Source organism: Oxyura jamaicensis, chromosome 4 (genome assembly GCF_011077185.1).
Source record: "Oxyura jamaicensis isolate SHBP4307 breed ruddy duck chromosome 4, BPBGC_Ojam_1.0, whole genome shotgun sequence".
Lineage (NCBI taxonomy): Eukaryota > Metazoa > Chordata > Aves > Anseriformes > Anatidae > Oxyura > Oxyura jamaicensis.
In genome coordinates this window covers 36,682,874-36,706,314 of record NC_048896.1, presented here as the reverse complement: position 1 = coordinate 36,706,314, position 23,441 = coordinate 36,682,874, and the positions used below count along the sequence as shown (strand labels likewise).

Here is a 23,441-nt window from a genome sequence, read left to right as displayed (position 1 = left end):
CCCGCCCCCCCGAGTCAGAGGGAGAGGGGGTCGGGCGGCGCGTGCGCGGCAGCCCCGGCTGAGGCGGGGGGTGGGCGGGAGGGTGGCAGGGGTGCGCGCGTGGCGCGCGCCATGGCGGCCAACGAGGACCAGGAGGTGAGGGGATGGGGGGGGGGCTGCCCGCGTGCCCCCGGCCGCCATCTTAGGGCCGGGGCACCCCCGTCCCGCTGGTCACCCTGAGGCGGGTGCGGGGAGGTGGAGGAAAGGGGGTTTGGGGGTGTCGCGGTCGGTAACGCCGTGCTCTGCCCGTCCCTCAGATGGAGCTGGAGGCGCTGCGCTCCATCTACGAAGGTGACGGCTGCTTCAGGGAGCTCAGCCCCGTGTCCTTCCAGTACCGGGTAAGGCAGCGCGGGGCTCGGCGTCGCCTCACAGCGCTTCTGCTGGCGGGGCCGGGGGTGTGGCGGTGTGGGGGCCGTGACAGATAGCGGGCGGGATCCGGGGTCCGTGCCCGGTGCGGCCTCGGTGTCCCTCCGCACGGCGAGCCGCTCGCCCGTCGGTGTGGTGCCTGGCCTGCGAGAGCCGGCCTGCTGAGGGGTGTTGAGCGGAGCCCTTCCGAAGCAGAAGTAAGGCTCCAAACCCAGCTGGCTGCTCTGTTACCGGTGCCTGTCCCGTGTTCAGGGGTGGCTGATGTGCCACGTCAAGCCGCTGAGGAGAAAATGCACTGAAAGTTTTGTGTGTCTGCTCCGAAGAGATGTGCCGGGGCCTCTGAGCTTGAGATTTGCTGTTAGGTTCTGGCGTGGAATTCTTGACAGCTTAGAACCGTAGAACCATACAATATCCTGAGCTGGAAGGGGCTCACAAGGGTCATCGAGTCCATCACCTGGCTCCACGCAAAACCACCCAAAAATCAGACCACGTGTTTGAGAGCATTGTCCAAACGCTCCTTGAACCCTGACTGGCTCAGCGCCTTGGCTGCTTCCCTGGGGAGCCTGCCCCACTGCCCAGCCACCCTCCCGGTGAAGAACCTCCTTCCAGCATCCAGCCTAAACTTAGCCTGTTGCAGCTTCTTGCCAAAAAAAAAAAAAAAAGAAAAAGTGCTAGATACCAAAATAAACATTTAAAAATAATTGCACTTCATTTATAGGAAATGCAGAACAATCTATTCTTATTTTAGAATTCTTTCTACTAAAATCTCATGAGCTGTAAAGAAAAACCTTGGCACTGTGTTGATCAGGTATTCTGTTGATCAAATGTTTACTCTTAGATGCCAACTAATACAGACAACTCCAGCTTCTTTAAAACAGCTTCTGTTTTAGACCAAGTTATATACTCAACTTTTTCAAATTTGAAAACCTGGAAGTTGCTCCAGGCAAGGGCAGAGGCAGGTCTTTGTGCTGCTATGGAGCTTTACAGAGACACCTGAAAGCGCTCTTGTGTTTGTGCTTCCCACTGTAGCAGGGAGAAAGCATCTAAAGTCACCTTTTCACAACTCTGAAGCAACCTCAGAATGAAATCAGTAATTGTAGCAAGTTAGGTTGATTTAATAAACAGCAGTGGAGTCCCGTTTGTATAAATGCAGCATTCCTTCACTGATAGGACTGTTCTAAGTAAACTTAACTTTCTCAAAGGAGTGATTGTGACCTGCCTGCAAGTCTACAGGGTATCACTCTACATTTTGCTAGATTTAATTGTTAGTAATTTATTAAAAACTGTCAAAAATTAGGAGAAAATTGAAATACCATAAACCTTACTGTTAGATGAAGGCAATAACACATTCCTGTGAAAGAAAACTTGTGTTATGAAAAGGCGTAGTGCAAGAAAGTGTGTGACGAGGTCAAGGAATTAATATGCCATTTTTCTGAGCCTCATTTATCTCAGATACGTCTCACACATAAAGGTGTTTTGTAATCAGTGTGCTAAGAAATTGAGATTAAAGAAAGACTTTTTCAAATACTGGGAAAATGTTGTAACATCATTTGAAGTAAGGCTACTCTGTTTTTAGGTTGCCTTGACAGGAGGAGCATGGACATGCAGCTTTCTGTATGGATTTGCTCAGTGCGCAGACAGTGCTTTCCTGAGAAAGGGAGAACTCTGTAAACCATACTACCAGTTTTCTTCCTGATACCAGTGGAAACTAGACAGCAACAGTGTAGGTGATGCCTTGATAAATGTTGCAGATGCCTGACATAAATTTTATTTATTTATTCTCTAAAACAGGTGCTGCCAAATATTATTTAGTTCATTCTGCTGGCACAGACATGCAACTGTAATAACTTTATATACACGTTTGTATTTTAAAATTGAGAGTGAGGTATTTTGCTTCTCCTAGGGTAAAAACTGTAGGTTAGAGACTAATGTTCAAGTTAAAAGCTTAATACTTTTTTCTGGATAAAAGTTTTATTTTCTGACTGGTAACTTTATGAAAAGAGTTGTCACCTTAAATAATTCGGTTGGTCTTAGAGAAGTGAGAGACTTATGTATTGGCGTTGTGGTCTTTAATGAGTGACTGGAAACTGTTGATTTCTGATTTTTTTTTCTCCTTTTTCTTTCAGATAGGTGAAAATGGAGATCCAAAAGCCTTTCTAATAGAAGTCTCTTGGCCAGAAACATATCCGCAAACAGCACCAATCTTATCAATGGATGCTTTTTTCAACAACACGATGTAAGTATTTATGACAGCTTCACTCCCTAGTCTTTTATGTGAGGGCTTTTTGGTTGATGAGCTTTTCTTCTTCTGTCTAGATTATCATCGAGTTTTATGATTTCTTTCAGATCTTCAGCTATTAAACAAAGCATATTGGATAAGTTGATGGTAGAAGTTGAAGCTAATCTTGGAACTGCTATGACTTACACACTTTTTGAATATGCCAAAGATAACAAAGAGCTGTTCATGGAAAATCAGCCTGTTAACACTGTGGTGAGTAAATTTAGATTTTAATCTCTTGCTTTTAAAACCGCAAAAATGGTTATTCCAACTCTGAATGTTTCATTGCACTATCTTTAAGGTGTTAGTACATTGGGTATAAACATGTTAGGGGATGAACAGTGGCGCATAGTGTGGTACAGTGCCACGATGCTCAGTGGTCATAATCGTTAATGCTTAATTGTTATTTTGCTGTCGCAGCAAATGTGTATGAGCTGTAGTTCTGTCTTACAAAGCGACATAAAAACGGAGGCATAGAGCAGAAGCAAAGCTAAAGAGAGCTGGAGCACATGAAAGGTGTCTGTCTGGGAGCAAATAATTGAAAGCTTCCTGAGAAGTCGTGGATTGCATAAATGCACCTCTAGGGTCTTCAGTGAGTCAGGCTGAGTCTATTTGTGGCTTCTGTGTTTTCCTTCTCATATTGCTTCCTGATGTGTAAGGGCATCATTTGTCATTGTGGTGCTGCAGACTTGCTTTGAGGAAGAAGGAATGGTTTTCCTGTTTTGGAAATCTGAATCCATTCACGTAAAACTCCATGATCAAATTTACAAAGTGTAAAATGTGCCCCTTGAAGCTGTGAAAGGAAATAATTCCAGTCTCCTCCACGTGGTTCTGATTGTCATGACTGTGTGTTGATTAAAAGCTGCTGACAGCTGATGGCATTGCTTCTTTTTTGACAGTCAAGACATTTTAGTATGTCAGATTCAGTAATCACACACACACAGAGGAATCTGTGTTCTTACTTTGTATTATTACTGGCTTCTGAAGTACAATAGGTGAACTAACATACAAAATACTAACAACAATTTTCATCCTTCTCAGACTTCAGTAAGCAATAGTATTGCAATTGGAGCTCCCGATGTGCCAGCAAGTAAGAAAAAGGACAAAAAGGAGCAGTTATCCAAAACCCAGAAACGAAAGCTAGCTGACAAAACAGGTTTGTCTGCTGTAGTATTGTTTTGTTTGAGCAGTATGAGAGTCCAAATTTTGTAGCAGTGGCATCTTTGTAGAGTCCGAATCAGTATTTATTTGCATATAGGATTAACTGCCTTAAATCTGTGGTCTCTGTTTTGTTTGTTTTAGATTATTCTTGCCCAAGACAGTTGTTCTGGGTAAAGCAACTTCCTATACAGCAGGGACTTCAAGATGTTGTTGATTAATTTTATTTTTTATTTCAATTGTTGACAAAAGTGAAATTTTCAAACATACGTTTTGGGACATCTAAAAATTTCCTTTCAACAAAAGGCATATATTTTGTTGATGGGTCCAGATAAATAACTCACGTTATTAAAAATGTAATTTCTATATTTAAATGTTTGCTTTGTAACTCAAAATCTTTACCTTGTATCTTCAAAACAGAGGTGGTTTTGTAAACACGTTCTGCTTTCAGTGAAACGTTGCATTTTTGACGGAAAAATGTTCAGTATTTTGACAAGTCCTGCTGATGACTCTTATGTGTTCAAACTTAATTTTTGATAACGATTGGGTAATGTTATATTATTGCAGCAATAAATTATACCCCATGATTTCTATGTATCATTTACCTAATGTGAATGCATAATTGGCATTTTTAGTATTGACCTTATGAAGGAAAGTCTTTGTAAAATTTTGTTCATTTACAGAATGTATCACCGGTAGTTAACCCAGCTTGTTTGAGAGTTGCCTTATAAATCAGGTGGACTGCCTTGAGTCATTTTTATTTAAACAGAATTACTGTGAAAAACAACATGTGTTCAAGACATTAACATGTTGTTTTTTTTGTCTTCATGGCTTTGTTATGGAGAAAAACATTTCTGGCTCTTCAGAATTTTGTGTTGATTTTAAAGAAAGGTAAAGATTATGTTTAGCTTGTGTGTTAAAAATAAAACCTTCTTGTTCTGCAGATCACAAAGGGGAGCTTCCTCGAGGATGGAACTGGGTGGATGTAATTAAGGTAATGTGACTTTATGGTGCGCAATATTATGAAAATACTGCCTATGTATATTAAAAATAATGTGTACTTATATCTGGAGAAAATTCATCTGATTTTTTTTTCTTGCTTTTCTTCCTAACTTTGTTGGGATTTGACTGTGGTGTCTGATTTGTTTCTGTGTACATCCAGCATGTAAGTATTTTCAAGTTATCTTTTAATATTAAAAAGATTTACAAGAAACAGTAAGATCTACTGCCCGTTTTAGGTTCTAATTCATGTATTTCTCATGCTCTATATTGGTTTTCCTTGTTCATTGGAAACCAGCATAGCTGCTTGACAATTTTGATAACAAACTATTTTATTTCGTACAGTTATAATTAATTGTCAGCATAAAGGCCTAACACCACTTCTGGTTGTTAAATAACATTGAGCAAATGATGGTGGTTTTAGGTAGAGTTCTCCCAAGTTAAAAGAGGCTATTTGTAGTTGGTGTTTTGGATTCCAGAAACATTCCTTGATAGGTGCACTACATTTAGTGATTATAAACTTTGATTAAAAAATGTTTGCTTTTGTATTGTGCAAATCACCATATGGAATCTCTTCTGGAGATGTGTGGAGATACTTTTTCAGTTATTGCATCTGTTTTATTTTGGAGAGGAGATGACCGAGTATTCAAAGTAAATAGATGAAGTGCCCTAAAGCTTTTGTGTTGTGGTTTAGATTTTTTTTTTTTTTTTGGTTTGGTGTGTGTTGGGTTTGTTTTTGTTTGTTTGTTTTTCTTGTAAATCAATTGCAGCACTTCATTTTGTATTTTTGGAAGTAATTTGCAAAATACATGAAGATAGTTCCAGGTTCAGGAAGCAAGCTTATGTAGTGCTTAAGAAATAACTCGATGCATTTCAATCTCATGATACAGTAGCACAATCAGTTTGTATTATTAATTAAGAAAACCTGTGGTCTATGTAAGGTGGAAATGTTGTTCTTGTTTCCTAATAAATGGAATGGCAGTCTAAACTTTGAACACTTTCTTTTTGTGTCTCTTTTATAGTTAAGCAAAACTGGTTCTAAAGATGATGAATAAAGGACTTTGGTACAAGGAAACTCCACCTTTTAATACAGTGCAATTTTGGGTCACCATCTTTCTCTTAATAACTTTCTTATTTGTTGAAGTAAATATTTTCTATTACTCAATTTCTTAATGCGTAAACATAGTCATATAAGTTTATCTAGAGACTGTGGTCTTCTTTGAAAATAAAACTTGCCTTAAACGAAGGTAAAAATGTGACAAAGGATATAGAGAATGAATGTGCCGAAGTGAATAGTGCTATATGCAGTGTTTAATAATTTATATTTTATTCTGTAGTAAAATCCTGTTATAGTGAACCCAGTGATACTGTAAACATTTCCTGATGTTCTTATTCCAATGGAAGAAAAAAGCACTATAACAGTGATTAGTTGCTTGACAGTATAATTCGTCAAAATAAATTATTCCATGGAAAGAAAACCTTTGTCATTTGTTTATCTAACACAAATGGAGAACATAAAAATTGTTGCATCACAATACTGACTAGCATTTGCAGTTCTGTTTTCACTAGTTATTCGCTGAAATAGCAAATACTATTGAAAGCAAAGACAAATACGCTAGTCCGCTCAAAAATGAGTGGTCACAACATGAATGTTTTATCCTCTGCAGCATGCATCTGTAAGTCTTTCTCCAGTGTGCATTGTTATGGAAGGTCGTGTATCTTAGGGGAGGGAAGAGCGCTATCTTGTGTGTGTCTCAGTGAGTGTTGGGATTTTGTAGCTCTTCCGTTGGAGAAATGATTATTCTTTGGAAAGGTTTGCTGATGGAATGGTAAAACAGTGGGTCACGTCAGCACTCTGACAAATGTTTTGGGAAAACCTTTTTTTTCCTAGTCTGCTCTCTTGTAACAGAAAGAGACGTCATCTTTACCATATGAATGGTTATTGAATACAAGATGCCTTAATGTCCCTTATTTTTGTTTGATTTGAGATGAACTTTAATAAATACCTATTTATCTGCTGTGGTATGTGTTTATTTTTTCTTGCTGTACATATTGTACTTCGGAGGCTGCACTTGAATTTGCACAGGATTTTCTCTTACCAAGAAAGGGTTCCTAATAATTGACAAAATATTTTCCCTCTTACAGTATATGTTTGTGTTCTTCAGGGTAGCTGTGTTTGTTACTAATAAGAAAATATCCCACTGAGAAATACAGGCAGTCATCACACCAAGTACAGTGGCTTTTTGAAACAGTGCAATCCACTGCATGTGCGATGTACAGCACTTAGTGAAAGGAATGTTGGGCTGGATGCTCTGGTCAGTGGTGCTGAGATGAGCCTGTGCAGCCAGTACAGGACAGTTTACACAGCTGTCAAGTTAGGACTTCAGCTGATGGAGAGGAAGTGTTTTTCCTCCTGCTCAGGTCAAGAGAGCTCACAGACAACATACACTCCTACAGCTTATTCTCTTAAATTCTTTCTTTTATCGGAGGAGGATAGACTAAATATACTGCAAAATTGCTGCTTATAATATACATATGATATAAAGAAAAAAGCTCTATGGAATGTTGTGACTGCAGATGAAGGAAAAAAAAAATAATGTTTTCACTCTTCCAAAGAAACTGTGAAGAGGTCTAGAAGAAATCTGGTCTGCACTGCTACTGTCCAGTAAGAAAGGGTAGTTTTTACTGAAACTGTAGAGTTACAATGAGAAGATGTGTGCTTTTTTTAATAAAGAAAACTATTGATTCTTAACAAATGCTTGATTTTGGAATATCTGGTTACTTTTTGAACTCCAATCACATTTAGTAAAGCCTAGTAAAGTACGTAAGGTAGGACTTTATCCAAATGTTGTGGTCTTGTGTTTGACCTAGATCGGAGGCTCATGGCTGCAACCCGAGCAAGAGTGTTTGGGAGTAACGCTGCAGGGAGAAGTTGGTGTGGCCTGTGATCCAGTAACAGGGAAGGGTGTTTAGTTTTTTTTCTCTGCCAGCATCAGAATGGGTACAGCCTTCACTATTCAAATTCTCTCCAAGGGGAATTGACTTGTCTTTGCTAGTATCCTTGGTGTCTAAATGGAGTTGCCATGACAATTTGTCTGAATAGATTAGTTAGGGAGCTTGGGGGAAGGACAAAATAAGAACCATATCTTGCTTTTACAAAGCTACTGTGTGTAACAGTAAACTTGTTAACCTTGTTAAATGCCTGATATTTCAGCTTTTTGTCTACTTTTAAATCACATGCTCTTAAGAAGATGCCCTAGCAATCTCCTTTGGTTCTGTTAGCAGGGATTTAGAACGTGTGTTTGGAAGTCTACTTTCAGGGGAGTCATTTTGCATTGGGAATATTTGTATCAGTTCTTCCTTTCTGTGTAAAATTTGAAAGGTAATTTTTTGTTCAACCGTTTTATATTACATGATAGCTGGAAGTGGGCCACACAAAAATCTAGGTACTTGGTTTTATGGAGGAGCCTGTGCACTGGAAACTGAGGGGAGGGAAAATGATGATTTTTATTAAGAAAGACACATCAGTGTCTCTTAAAGTGAGACACTTACCTATAAATAGAGAACGTGACTAGGGAGTGACTGAGTTTTAAACACTGTTGGAAAATAACTTATTCCCCTTTTTTAAGTAAACTAATGTCACTGGCAGTGGAAAAACAGTGATTTGTACTTCATTTCTGTAGGGCAAGAGTCACTTAAATTATATATATAAATATATAAATTTATTTAATTTTTGGGGGGTTTGTAGTAGAGCTTTGGTTGGAGTGGGAAGATGAATGTCAATACTAGTAGCAGTAAGGTAGAAGTAGTAGGGTCCAAGACACAGGATGATTAAAAAGGAATTTGTCAGTTTGGAAATTTTCCATAATGCACGTACGCTACTTGTTTTACTCTGAAGCGTTAGAGGCGTTAGCTGAAGGGACTTCAAAAATAATAGTCGTTTTTATGTGTGGTGGAATTGCAGTAAGCACTTGGTAAAGCCCTTCTGCTTAAGCAAAGGAGAAAACAAGCTTTCTCCCCTTCTCAAATAAATCTCCCAAGATTTTCCTTAGAAAGACTTGGTGCAGAAAATGGAGGTGGTGCTTAAATGAAGTTTTTAAACCAAAATTTAACTTAAAATATCTCTTTCCCTCTTAAGCCTTTCAGCATATATTTGAATTGGCTAATATTGCTAATGCCTTGGAAAGCTGTTGTTTTGTGATCAATTCATTCCCTGTTGAACAAGGATTAAATTGTAAGAATTTGCTGTTACAGTTCTGTCTTAGCAAATTCGTTTACATCATTTTAGGTGTTAAGTTTTCCAACTCATATGTTCTGGTTCTTAGAGTTTAAACTACATATACTTCTAAAACTTTTCAAACCCCACTGTTTTGTGGTCTGTTTGCTTGTTATTTAGAAGGGGGATGTCCCTCTTTAAATGTCATTTCCCCCCACCCATTTCTTTTTTTGTTCTTCTGTCAGTCCGTACAGAAGGTAGTGCGTGTAGCAGTCTCAGGTTAGAGGAGCTGTTAGCATAGGGTCTTAGTGTTTTTTGTTACAGTATGATCAGTGCCTCTGAAACATGGTGAACTCTTTTCTAAAATCTGACCAGCTTTTCCTGTTAATGCAACTGGTGGGATGTGGGGTGGGTGGTTAAAGCATACCCAGCTGAAGAGCAATGAGATTTTGGTGACGGAAAGAAGGATAAGGGAAACAAACAAACAAAAAATTCTTGGTGCCCAATGTTTGGTAGAAAAGCAGAGGGAGGAGGCTATCCTCCTTTTAGCTGAGGCAACACAAGTGGTTCCAGATTGTACAGTGAACTTCATGCAGTGAAAGTCATGTGAGCTGGTCTGCACCAAGAAGAGTTCTCTTCTGGAAATTGTTTCCTTCAGGTACGCTGCGTGGCTTATCATATGGCACCCTCAGTGCTTGTGCTCAGCGGTAGAATGAAAGGGGAAGGAGATGTTAATTCAACAGATAAAAGAACAGAGGTGTAAGAACTCAGGAAGGATTAGAGGAAATGGAGAGGGAGGGAAGCACACAGGAGATAAATCTTTTTATTGCCCTACAGCAATAAAACACAACAAAAGCAAAGCTCACAGTTATGAAGCTATATGCTTCAGAAGGTTGGGATATGGTAGAAGACAAAAGGTTCGTAGATTTTCTATTATTGTCACCTGTTCTTTCACCAGCGTAGCTTTGGCTTTGTCTCAGAATGGGGCTCTTAAATGGTTGTGAGAAGAATTTCTCTTCATCTCACTGCTATGCTTCCTGTTACTCTTTCAAAACCATCAAAGTAACCTCTGAAAATCTGTTGTGCTCTTAGTTAAGACAAAACATGTTGACCAGCACTGTAAAAACATGTTAGAATGTTTGACAAGGATGAAAGAATTAACTGTTTTCTCTCGTTTTCATTAAGAGCAAAGTGAGGAGTGACACCAAATAGCTGAATTACACAAGACACATGAGAATGCAAAGGCTGATACCAGTGTCCTATGTTAGACTGAAAGTTCATCCATCTGCTTTAAAGTTTTACGTAGGTATTCCTTGCCACGGTGTCTGAGCATTCATGCCAGTTGTTCACGGTATGTGTTTTAAGCATTCACATTTACAGTAAGGCAGAAATTTGAAAACCCTGTGATTGCGTACTGCAAGTTGCTAGCCGTGGGATCTGATGAAGTCACACCAGTGACAGACACAGCCAAAGTTTATCTGCACAACCTTAGTGGAGAGCATTGGGGTTGTGTGGGTGTCTCTGAGGGCAGAATTTCACCCCCAGTATCTTTATTACTGGTAATAACCAGTAAAAGGAGTCATTCTGGGATGAGTTTGGAAGATACCTTTCAAGAAAAGATAATCTTCTAAAACAAGTGCCTGTTACAGTGTCACTGAGAGGCAATAACTAAAGTGTTGTATGGAGTCAATGTTCAGAGCAGGATCTTACATTAAGTCATGTAAGTGTCGTCAGTAATGCATTTTATGATTTCCTGGAGGAAAAACAAGTGCAAAGAAAGCATTACTATCTAAAGAGCTGCTCTCTCCACCATAGGGAACCATTTGATCTCTACTTACAGAAAAACTATAGCTCAGTTGACCTTGAAGAGAGATTTTTATAATAGTACAGGGAAATTGTAGCTTCCCGTTGATAAAAGTCTAATGGAAAGTATATAGCTTCAGTAGATGGGTAATATATTTTCACAGCATTATCAGTTTGATATTCTTCTATGAAGATCAGTGCTAGAATATTACCAAATTTCAGTTAACTGGCATACAGCATACGATGATTTTTTCCCCTCATTCTATGTCTTTAGACAATAAAAGTACAGCATGTAGTATAGAAGGTTATTTCCTAGATTAAAATAGTGCTAAAGTTACAAATATACACAAAATGAGGAAATCAGTCTCATTCAGAGGTAAGGACATGCCAAAATTAAAGCTACCCACATGATGTTTATGTGAAAAAGAATGCACAGAAAGATTTCCTTTCGTGACTACGTGCTACCCACTGCCAGTAGCTGCCAAGCAGATGCTTCATGCTTTGCTTCCTAGTGTCCCTGCTAGTAGGAAAGTATTACAAAGACCTGAGTTTTTTTATGCTTCTAAATTGGAAAAGGAAAGAAGACTTTCACTTTGTGGAAGTGAATAAATTAGCAAAACTGTTCCTGGAAGAAATTGGATGTTTGAAAAAGGATGAGCAGGTGCAGAGGCAAATGAGTATGGTTTAATAAAACTGACTGGATCCGAGGAGCATTAGTGTCTGCTTCAGTCCACGTCCATGCAGTGCATCTGTGGCGTATAAATGCTTATGGATAATTTTAGGTTGATTACATAGCTGTAGTCCATGTGATTAAGCATTGCTTTCAGTGAAATTCGTGTTACAGCAGTCAGTGTAGATTCAGTATATTCTGTTCATGAGCTCTAGTGGTATCCTTTAGTTTTCATAGGATGGAAGGAAATACACTGCTTACCTCTGCAAAGAAAGAGAGGTACGTGTAAGCTGTCCACAAAGGCTACCTGGATGTGGTTAACAGACATTGCAATCAGTATGAAAAAGGGAGAAATTCTACAAGATGGTTGTGGATCCACTATTTTTGGATGTTCCTTTCTTGCTTATTTTGTTATTTTAAATGTTTTGGGTACAAGCAGATATGTTAGCCTATTAGCCAGTGTGCGTGCATGTGTTGAGAACCTGTTCAGTCAGATGATTTGAAGAGCTGATAAGGAAGAACTCTTCTTCCTTTCCTTTGGTTTCTAGCCTACATTTTTCTATCCTACAGTAGCAAGACTTGCAGAGATTGTATAGACTCTTCCTCATGGTTCGTCTTCTCCCTCTTTGGGTGCAGAGTAGCATTAATGAGATATATGAATATTTGAATCTCTTCTGATTCATAGTGATAAACACACACTTGGGCTTTATTTCAGGTTCTGCTCTTTTTTTTTTTTCTTTTTTTTTTTCAGTTTTGTATAAATTGGTTCTTTTACCTCTTTGTTTTCTTAGTGTTTCTCAATCTGGAAGACAGTTTCAGGGTACTGCCTTCTTCAAACACCTATAGGCAAAGTAGTGCTGGACAATATTTAAACCACAGCAGCCTTTGATAGGCACATGATAACCTGTAACCTTGCTGATGTTTTTTAAATGTGTTGACAGCTGATGAGGACAGAGTCTGGTTCAACCCACCCACCTCAGGCAGCCTTCACCGCCTCTCAGCGGAATACCCCTATCTGTGGAAGCAGCGCAAATTTTGGTGAGCGTTAGCAGAGGCCCTTGGATCCCTCCCTCCTTCGGTAACAGCAGTCATTACTGGAGCAGAATGCCTGTTATTGGTGTTCAAGCAAAGAGACAATGTCTATAAACCACCAACAGTGGAATCTGTGTGGGTTGTCGCTCCAAGAAAAAGCAATAGTTGCTTATCTGTATACCACTGGTGGATGTCGTTCGTTTTCACAGCACCTGCTCCTTTTGGCAGAGAACCTCAGAAGCGTGCACATAAGACAGAGTGCTGCTGTGTACAGATCTCTGCTAGCTCTGGGCATTTAGTGTCTGGGCTTTTGAGCCCAGACATATGTGCAGCTACCTGGGGAGTGATAGAATAGAATAGATGTCTTCTTTGGTGCAGGCGTTCCATAGAGTGCTCTGGGATGTATCTATAGTGATTAGCAAACCACATACTGGGTGACAGTGCTCTGTACAGCTCTCAGGTGCTGGACAGACAAAGTCGGGGAAAGCTGAGGAAGGTCAGCCCTTCTTAGTTACTGGGCAAGGTTAAAAGTTGGAGTATCCAGAACGCAAGCACAGCCACAGCGTATACCATTGCCCAAAATATGCCAGTCTGTGCAGTATGGAGGACCAAAAGTGTATGTAATTGATGTGGATAGCATCTTCTTCACAAAACATTGTTGGAGAGTGTGCCACCATCATTTATACCTTCTTTGCCTGATTGTCATAACCAGAGGCATCGAGTTCAACTCCTTGAACTTTTGATTTCCCCTGTGAGCTCTCCTTATGCTGGAAGAGATTCAAAGCTGCCCGATGTGAGAGAAACAGTTACTAGCCAGAAAATTTGCTTCCATTGATGTGTACAATTAGTTGTACTATTTAGTCCTTGTCCTATACGTGGCGTCTCCAACCTGAAGTGAAACTAGAATTTAAAAAACAAAACATCTCCAGAAGATAGGAAAAACTCGGTTAATGGCTGTTAAACACAAATGAAGGGTAAAATTTTATGTATGATTTTTTTATTATTTATTTTTTTTCAGTGAATAGCCTAGTAACTGCATACTGAATCACAGAGGTGCAGACTGGAAAGAACCCCTGGAAGTCGCCTGGTTTGACCTCCCTTTTACAGCAGGGCTGGTGGCAGTGCTGCAGCAGGTCATCAGTGCCTTTTATTTGCCATGTGTTGACATCCTCAAAGAGCAGCGATTGCACAACCTCTCAGGACAGCTTGTTTCCTTGTTACTGCTGCCAGGTGGTACTATTGGGAAGTGAACAGCAACACTGCAGGGAACTCCCAGGGCAGGAACCAATCTTGCATTTTCAGTACCACTCCCTAAGAGTGTGAAAGTATTTTGAAAAAAACAGTTACTGTTTTTCTGCTTAATCTGAACAAATGTGCCAAGACCCATTAAACCAAACAATTACTTTCCTGCTCTGAGGGACAGCCTGTTACAAAATAGATGGTAATGTCTATAAATGCAAAGTTCATTTGGGGTAACACAGTCTTTGCTGAGTAGAATTTTGCTATCTTTAGAATGCTGCTCATCAAGAAGTTAAAATTAAGAATTAAATTATATTTTGTATGCTATTTTTCAGTTGTCTCCTTCCCCAGCCTCCTCCTCCATAAAACATTGTAAGCTTCTAGCAGCCTTGTTGCTGCAAAACTGATGTAATAAGCTGGTGTAACAGCATGTTGCTAATGAAGATAGTTTCCCTCTAGAAATACAAGACTTGAAAATAGCTTAGACCAGAGAAAAAGAGGATGTGCTGGAAAACAAAATACTTCTATTCTGCTCCCTCCTGTAGAAAAAATATATATGTGTATATATTTTTCCTGCTGTGCTTCTAAGTGTTTTTTTTTTTTTTTTTTTTTTCCCTTTTTCAAATATTGGTAGCAATAATTCTTGCTTTTGAGCTCAGTATGTTGAAATCTGGTCTATATTTACCAGAGAAACTCATGTGTATCAGTGGAGGTGAGATAGGAAGTCTGAAAGAAATGCTGCAACCTAAGCAGGCAGAGCAAATGAATGTTGCAATGGTATGGAGGTGTTTGAGAACTATTAATTGCAAAATTCAAGAATCACAACTAAATAGCAGGTGGGTAGATAGTTTTCTTTGCTGTTTGAAGATTGTTGAGAAGCCAGCATAAATAACCCCTCATCTCACGGACTCTGTAAATATTGTTCTTCTGTCTTCTGCACAGAATTCAGGATTCTGCATCCTTGGAAGGCTGTAACTAGCTGATACCCACAGAAGAGTTCATATTTGTGAACAACCCCTACAGTTGTCATTCCATTGATTTACTTTTTAATCTTTTTCTCTGAAAAGTGCTGCAAGAAATTGCAGAGAGTATTTCACGTGGAATTTTTGTGGTTTCCCAATGAAAAAAAGGGAAAGCAGTAACATAGGGGAAAACAATGTCAATTAAAATAAAATGGAAGATTTGAAACTTCTATGTAATTCATCTGCATTGTCATTAAACTCTTCCACAAAAGAAAAAAGTGGGCAGTTTATGGAAAAGTAATTTTTACTCAGAAATTTCTAAGCGTGGTAAGAATTTTTAAACTAAGCATTTGAATCACTTATGATAATATTTGTCAATTTTAGTATACAAAAGCCCTCATTCTTAGCTTAGTTACAGGATAGCATGTCTATGTATACTCACTGTATAAAGTAAGTCATATTGCAGTCACAAAACAGTCAAAATAATGTTTAAGTAGGTGAAGTGCTGTCAAAGAGAGTTACAGACTTTACTATGAAGAAAGTTGTTTACCTGATATGAATGTAATTTTAGAGTAACATGACATTCTGTACTCTAGTCTTGTTCTTCAAGAATATAGAGGAACAACTTTGACTTCAATTTCCAGAAAGTTCTGGAAAATCTAGTCCTAGTAAGAATTCAAATGACATGTTAATGAGGCTTTTGCCAAAAGCTATTTGTGATTAATATATATATATAAATAAGTATATACATAGATATATTTTATATATATATATATATATATATATAAACGTGGTTCAAAACCTGTGTTGTTGTGCTCTTCCTTTATTTCAGCTCTGTAGGCTGAAATCCTCTCTGCAGTGCTGTATGCATAACAAATCCACAGCATAATATCAAAGTTGCTCATCAAGTTCTAATACGTGTTTTCACAAAGTCCAGTTCTCCTATTATCCACCCATTTTATGGATGGCATTTCTTAGGGGAGGGAAATCTGCTTGCTTACTGCTATGCAAACAACATTGTCTGTCATGCCTAAGGCTGCTGTACTGCTCACTAGAGCAGACCACTAACAAATTTGATCTTCTTATGTAACAACGTATTAGCCAGCACCTGAAAGCTGCTTTTAAATTCAACGTGATACATCGAGCATGATTGAAATAACCATTTTCAACTATATTTCTGAAGTTACCATACAAAGTGCAGCAACTGGCCAGGTACGTAAAATATGTTATGATTTTATTACAAATTTGTCATGTTGGAATTAGATTTAAGCTCCAGATGTCAACCTGAAATAAATCTTGTAAGAGTCTCCTGAACAATTTTTTTTTGTGTGTGTGGCAAGACCTGTATTCTCTTTTGATGGAAGTTTAATGCGGATAAATAGGGATTTATTTTCTATGTGGGAGCTGTGAGTGCTGCAGTTTTCAAAAACATGCAGCTTTTTTAATAGCAAAATATATAGGGGCACTATTTATGTTCCTGTTTAGAGGAATATAAATATACTTGTATTCCTTTTAAAAAAAAATAAGTGGCTATAAATTAAAGAATTCAAATCATATGTTGTGGGACACGTTTCAGTTGCAGGAGTAGTAGTATCCTCAAGAAATTGTGAGCCTATATAGAGCTCTGGCACATGGTTTGATATTTATGCACCATAGCACAAATTTTTAAGTCAGCACTTCTTACTAAATTTATAGTAGCCTGCTTTCAAGACATTCACAGACTAATAAACAGTGAGCATCAGAAGGGTAGTGAGAGCCATTCTTGATTGCTTTATTCCTCTTTCATTTCCTGTTGATCAAGGGAACTGTGAACTGTTGGAACATTTTGTTCATTCATGCTAATGATTGTATTTATGCCAGTCAGATTATGCATGAAGGGAACAATCAGGAGTTAGTTAACCAATACAAATTCACGGTAGGGGCACCTATTTGAGCAATGGGTTTCTATAGAACAATTCAATTTTTATGATTTCAGGATCAAATGTCAGCAGTCTTTAGTCTTCATGAGGATACAATGCACATATCTTCAGAAATTATAAATAGACTATTCAGATTAGTGCATTTATTTCAGTTACAGTTTTTTAGGTTTGTTATTAATATATTACTTGCAGAAAATATGACCAGCAACTCCTTGAGTAGTGTAAATGAGGGAGTTTCTGACTTATCGTTGATTATCACCACCTCTACAGCCATAGTTGCCATTGGCATGTACCCTGCCATAAATGACAAGACAGATGCATATGTGAATACGTGTTTAAAGGTATTTGATATATATGTATATATATATATATTATTTTTTTCCACAATAAGCAAAACTTGTATATTTATCTGCTTTGCATTTTTAAATACCAGATGCACCATTGTCTTGGTCAAAGACTGAACTAAGTGATTGAACTGCAAAATTTTCTGGGGAATAAAAATCAGTCAATGCTGAGACATAAACTCCTACTACAAAGGTAAGAGAGCAGCCCTAAAGAATCATTCTGCAGCTCAAATTTAGTAGAGCCATTCATTAATTTTTTGCAAATAATGTTTAACATGAAATTTGAATTTATCAGGTGGATTAATTATAAAAGCTGAAAAATTGAGCTTTCAACTATGGTTACCTTGTTTATCCTAATTTCATGTCATGATGAATGTTTTCCAACTCCAAAAGTTGTAAGGCTTTGGGAATCTTTTTTTAAATTTAATTTAGGGGTTCCATTTTTTTTCTTTTTTTGTGAGGGTACAGTAAGTGCTGGCTTTACTGTATAAAGAAAGTACATGTTTTAAACCTAGAATATGAAAGAAGGGGTAATGAAATAAATTCTTAACTGATACACATGCTAAGAAACCTGTTGGATTGGCTTTTGTACTGTATGAAAATCAGGGTTGTATTTGTTCCCTTTGCATGTGTGTTCCTCTTTTTTCATTACTCAAAATTTTTTGTTGGGCAAAAACCTGAAGATCCTGTCATCACAGGGAGATTATAAAAGGTAATTTATATTAATTAAAGGTATAATTGAAAGAATGCAGCTAACTGAAATAAAGAGAATAAAATGCTAAGTGGGGAGTCCAAAGAGGCACTTCTGACTGAAGAAGCAGTGCAGATGGATGCCTATCAGGCAGGTGTTGCTTAACACTTTTTGGGAACCGGAAAATCATCACAAGAAAATATAACTGAAATGTACTCTAACAAAGAATCAAACTCCAACAGATCCTGCTCACCTGAAATGTTTAATGTGTCATCCTCATTCCTCGAGCATAAACCTGCTCGAATATGATGAATAGCTGCAGCTTCTCAACCACTGGTACAGACTGGATAAAACTTTGTTTCAAGTATTTATAAACTGCAGCCTTCCAGGTTAGTACTTAGTTCCTTTAGCTCTGAAATTGTTTGGTGGAGGAATAAATGTTTTTCCTTTCAGTCCATTAAGGAGATTATTTTTCATTACTCTGAAATTGCTTCACCCCTTTAATCATTGGAAGCTTTATTGCTAAGCCCTTGCATGAAAGAAATACTAAGTCTGCAAAGTTTCTTTCAACATTCCTGCCTGCAAATGAATAGTAACTTTATTTAAATGAGAAGCAGCACTTTTTATATTATGAAGTGCAGTATTAGAAGGTATCATTTAAAGGAAAACTTCTCTTGAATCTTTATTAATATTGCCCATATCAAGATCATCAAATAGCCATGTGAGATTTTATGTCCCGTTTTAGAGATGAGGCCCCGGTGAGATGTATACTTATTAAAACAGAGGCAGAAGGACTATATCTGCCGAACTGTGCAGCACCTATCTGAAGTAACTGCGTTCTTTAATTATGTTTTATGATTAGAGCAGCTTCTTAATTTTCTGGTAAGTTCTCCAGCTTGTCTTTTAGTCATCTTCATGGCATGTTTTACAGGGATGTTTTCAGCAATGATCCTACACACAGGCAGCAAGCTTAGAGCAAACGGCTGAGCTCTTTCCAGGATGTACGTAAGGTATTTCAGGAATTTGCACCACTTGCTCTCAGACAGGATGCATCCACTGAACTTCTTTCACAGGTGAGACTAGAAACCCAAAATGAGGAGAAGGTCACAGATGGAATGTTTAGCAATAGATTATTTCCTAAAAGGAGGAGAAATTTTAATTCTGGTGACAAAATGAGTTAGGGACATCACTTGTTTTGGTGCTCTGCAGAAACTTGTGATAGGATAAGCAATACCTAAGTGAGCGTGTTACTGCTGTAATAAAGACGTAAAGTAGAACTTCAGAGATGTTAATTCTCCATAACCCTAAATGCCTTTTCCTGTTCAATGTTCTGTTCAGTCCATTAAGCATATGTAACTCCTACAATCTGCAGGCTTCAGTTTAGGCCCTGCTAGGGGAGCAAAGTGCCTGGACTTTGGCCAAGCAAAATAAAATACATGCTGTGAAATTCTGTTTAGCTGCAGAGAATGAAATTACTACTGCAGAATAAGCTTAATAATGCAGTAATAATCTACCAGCAAAAGCTACGCTGGGGGGAATCAACGTCATTTTAAATCCTTGAGGAGGCATGATGAGTGAGAGTGATGTTGAAGGCTGAAATAATATCATCCCTAATTTGTGCTGGATACCCCACTTCACCAGCGATTTCATCAGGAACAGTGGCACTGGCATGAAATAAAGGCAATGCGAATCAAGAATCAAAATCTTATAAGCAGTTGTTCATTTATGTTTAATTAAGATCTGTTTCTGCTCATGTATTGCTATTAATTCTTTGCATTAGTAACAAACTCAGCTGTGTCTCACAAATCTGAAGAAGCCAAGGAAAGTATTAGGTATGGCCTAGAGCACCTTTTAACTGCACAATGAGATCTGAGTGGACTCATTAGGGTTTCAGGCATGATTTTCTATTACCTGAACTCACAGACAAAACACTATAATAATCTGTTGAGAAAAGGTGTAACACAAGATACCACACATCTAGTTTTGGCTTCACTTTATATTAATTCTTCAGTCTTCATCTTAGATCAACTTTCTTGTCTGTGGTATGTGCTCCGGACTTCACAATGTAATTTGTAAAACAATGTTAGTGAGCACAGACCTGCTCTGTGCTTCTGTCTATCCCACCCCCTTCATCTCCTCTCTGTTATCTCAGTGCAATGGGTTTGCTCATTACTTGCCTCATCCTTCAACTTCTTCAAAGTATGCGTGAAGAGATGTTTTCTTTTCTTGTTGCAAACCTAAAGCTCTCTGGTAGAAACAGTAATACTCAAGCTATTGTCTAGGGTTGTTAGAAATAAATTTAGTACAACTCGTGCAGAAAGTCTTATTTATCAGTGTACTGGATATAATGCTGACATTACTTTGTTGCAGCAGGAGTTATCACTGGTTGCCTTTCAGTATGTGGTGATTCAGCTAATTTCCATGCATGATAGGTTTGTTCTCTCATTGTATCTTCATTGCACCGGTGTCTGTAAGAAAAATGTAAGCTAGAGCAAAGATGGAATCAACCTCAGCAACAGCGGATTCCATTCCTCCTATCTTGAATGCCTTTGCAGTGACTTTTGGGCAAAATTGAAATCACCCAATTCCTCTGGTCAGCTCTTGCCAAGAACCTTATTTGAGGGAAAGTAGCAAAGATTTAGAAGATACAGGAGCAGCAGACAAAAGGCTGTGCTATGAAGTACTGAAGTACCTTAAAAGTACTGAAAAGTTATAGTGAAAAAGTCCCTTTGTATTTAAATGCATCTAAAAAAGGTCTTGAGGCTACCAAAAGCATGAGCAATTTGCCAAGTATCAGGTGAGGGGTTTCTAGTCAGCTGGCAGAGACAGCAAACTGCTTACTGCTGAGCGAGGGTAGCATTTACAACATATTTTTATTTTATGAATAAAGGACTGAAGAAGAATTAGAAAATCAGATTGGTAGATCCTGGGAATAATAAACCTTTGTATTGAATTTTGCCCTTTCTATTCATTTTGATGTTCCTTTGTCCACACATGATACCTTATACAACAATATTTTTTGATTTGCACCTATACAGGTCTGTTGGGACTTCCACTAAGTTGGAGACTCCACTAAGTCTCCACTAAGTTGGAGACTTTGACCTCTATCTTTGAAAGTGTTTAATGTTAACTAATGCAGTTGAAGATAATGACATTTTTTTCTGCATATTTATGAATGCCTGTGTCTGCAATTTTATGAAAAATATGCACATAAGGCAGCTGGTTTAAGAACTTAGTTTGCATTTTAGGTAACTTTCATGTGTACTTCCAATGTCATTATGAAATAATGGTGTTTGGTTTGCTGTTCACAAGTCATGAAATGTTATTTATTTATTTAGTTGTAAGACTGCTGGAAGTTTTGCAAATAATGAAAAAGAAAATGTGTTTAGCTAAGTCTTTCTCTCTGTTTACCTAGAAAGATCAATTCCAAGTTTTTCTCCCAGAAACATTACATGTCAGGATGAAAAGGCAAGTGTTTACAACTGGGATGAGGAAATTCTGGCACGTTTGGCAGTGTCGACCTCTGTGAGTTCAGCAGCAAGCTGCTGTTTGTTTTATGTTTGTCAGCATGAACCTATGTAGAACATGGCATGGTAGAGAGAACTTGGAATGTCTCACCTGTCTGTAAAACTGATGTGTTCTTTTTCTTTTGAGTAATGGTTTCCTGTAATGTTTCAGATCAAGTGCAAATTCCCTTCCCCATTCAGCTCCTACTGTCATCATAACTGTTTTTTCTGGTCAGGCAGAGTTATACCAGTGTGCTGATTAATTGGATATGATCAGTTCAGACAGGCTCTGGGGCTGTAAGCAACATCTGAGCCTGAATGAGGCTTTAACACGGCTTCATTTCACCACGGATAGTTGTTTACCTTTACTGTCCTTACCTTTACTAATTTTGCTTCTTTTTTTGTGCACCCAGCTAAAACCCAGTTGTCATTCCTGGCACAAGAACCTGCAAATCAGCTGTCCTATTAAACTGATATTGTCAAATATATTGTGAGCAAACGAGTCACACTCTTCTTACCAGGCAGGGATGCTGATCACTATGCTAGTGCTGTTCCCAAGCCAAGGAAGGGGCAGGCATTGTTGCCTGTAGAGCTTCATGTTTTTTTTATCTGCTAGTCAGGGCTCCAAACCAGACTTCTGGGACCAAGGGAAATCAATATTCATATCATTTCTGCTTTTGCAGCTATCATATCTGAGAGATGTTCTTCATGTAGGAATTCTGGCTACAGTGTATTGTGTGCTGTGCCTCTGAGAAACCCACACAAGGACGTATTTCCAATCTGCCATATTTTGCACATGATACGCACAGCCATCAGTGCTGAAAGCAGTCTCAGGTCAAGAGTGCAGGAATTGTCAGAAAGCACTATTTTTCTATCAAGTGAACAAGGACTTTTTGTGGAAAGCAAATGAAACCACTGTATTTTTTTCATTTGCAAGTGTCCTTTCCAGTGTTCTTCCATGTGGCTGACCTGAAGGAACCAGGTGGTCTCTCAGATCCCATGAGTGGGAAATAGATGAAAATTGCAAAAGTAACGTACTGCATTTATTCACCAGGAAAACCTCAAAACTTTAAAAGTAAGGAGATGCCATTTCACAGCTGCTCTGTATTATCACTGGAGTAAGGGTTTTGGTTAGTTTGATTCAGCAACAGTTAGTCAAAATCAGTTGCGTAGAAAGGTAGTTATATGAACCTACAAATTAAGGCTAGCCTAGAAAAATGTTCATCCCACTTGGCATATTTTTTTGTAGGGGGAATAAACCCCCCAATACATTTGAAGTGAAGTTACAACAAAGAAATGATATAAAGGGAAATTATGAAGAAGCCTTATTTCAGTGCATGTGGAGCTCTTTCTCTAATTACTCCCTATATTATTTTGGCTCTGTTGTGTTTGATATTTAGGGCAAGTTTATCTCTGTGTGATGGCAGATTAATCTTTTGTTTTTTGACAGAGGAATTGCATTTTTCACAATGTGAAAATAAACTTACTTGGAGTTCTTTATACAGGATGACAGCCCTATTTCTCAAAGTAGCAGAGGACTTCCCCAAAGACTTGTGACACTCTGTCCTGGCTGTATCAGTTTTCTCTCTTCTGCATGTTTCCCCTTTTTCCTTTCTCATACAGGATTAAATGTTTCATTGGAAGAAAAAAAAATTGGATGACCTAAAGAATCAGATAAAAGATTGTAGAGTAAGAAGAGGTAGTATGGAGTTTACAAATTACTTGGAAAAAGTGGCAAAGGCACCCCCTCTCTAGCTTATGATTGGTTTCCTAGGTAAGTTAATTTAGAAAGATTGAAACAGAAATATTTAAAAGAAAAAAAAAATTACATTGTTGGAACAGATTTTTTTTGTTGTTTTTTAAATTATTGTTTATCCAGTCAATTATGCACTTGTCCTGGTTTTGGCTGGGATAGAGATAATTTTCTTAATAGGGTCTGGTATGGTGCCATGCTTTGGATTTAGGGCGATAAGAATGTTGATAACACACGGATGTTTTAGTTGTTACAGGGCAGTGTGAGTCAAGGACTTTTCAGCTTCTGGTGCTGCCCTGCCAGCGAGGAGGCAGGAGGTGCCCAAGGAGCTGGGAGGGGACACAGACAGGGCAGCTGGCCCAGAGGGATGTCCATCTTGCCCTATGGTGTCACCTCGAACAATGACATGGGGGGTTGGCTGGGAGGGTGGGCAACTACTCAGGGGCAGGCTGGGCATCAATTGGCT

General features: G+C 38.5%; 1 protein-coding gene across 4 annotated transcripts; it reads left to right on the top strand.

Annotated features, from left to right (window-relative positions):
* Window positions 1-32: 32 nt before the first annotated feature.
* On the top strand, window positions 33-23,348 carry RWDD4 (RWD domain containing 4). Of its 4 annotated transcripts, XR_004750770.1 has the most exons (11): window positions 33-135; window positions 297-377; window positions 2,532-2,641; window positions 2,752-2,896; window positions 3,725-3,839; window positions 4,786-4,835; window positions 5,004-5,006; window positions 14,743-15,089; window positions 17,115-17,218; window positions 18,648-18,789; window positions 21,132-23,348. XR_004750770.1 is itself a non-coding variant. In XM_035326057.1 (9 exons), the coding sequence occupies exons 4-9, from the start codon at window positions 2,616-2,618 to the stop codon at window positions 5,893-5,895; spliced, it is 372 nt and encodes a 123-aa protein (XP_035181948.1). In that variant the 5' UTR covers window positions 94-135; window positions 297-377; window positions 1,982-2,128; window positions 2,532-2,615; the 3' UTR covers window positions 5,896-6,862. The 4 variants fall into 4 exon arrangements, 3 of the variants coding, with proteins under 3 accessions (XP_035181946.1, XP_035181945.1, XP_035181948.1); XM_035326057.1 differs by lacking the exons at window positions 14,743-15,089; window positions 17,115-17,218; window positions 18,648-18,789; window positions 21,132-23,348 and adding exons at window positions 1,982-2,128; window positions 5,863-6,862 and having other exon boundaries at window positions 94-135; XM_035326055.1 differs by lacking the exons at window positions 17,115-17,218; window positions 18,648-18,789; window positions 21,132-23,348 and having other exon boundaries at window positions 14,743-15,507.
* Window positions 23,349-23,441: the final 93 nt, after the last annotated feature.

What these genes read in the sequence shown, in the direction of transcription:
- RWDD4 (XM_035326055.1), top strand. Translation starts at nt 112, where the DNA reads ATGGCGGCCAACGAGGACCAGGAG. An exon ending in ATCAGCCTGTTAACACTGTG is followed by an intron (nt 2,897 to 3,724) that starts GTGAGTAAATTT and finishes CATCCTTCTCAG; the next exon opens with ACTTCAGTAAGCAATAGTAT. An exon ending in AAAGCTAGCTGACAAAACAG is followed by an intron (nt 3,840 to 4,785) that starts GTTTGTCTGCTG and finishes CTTGTTCTGCAG; the next exon opens with ATCACAAAGGGGAGCTTCCT.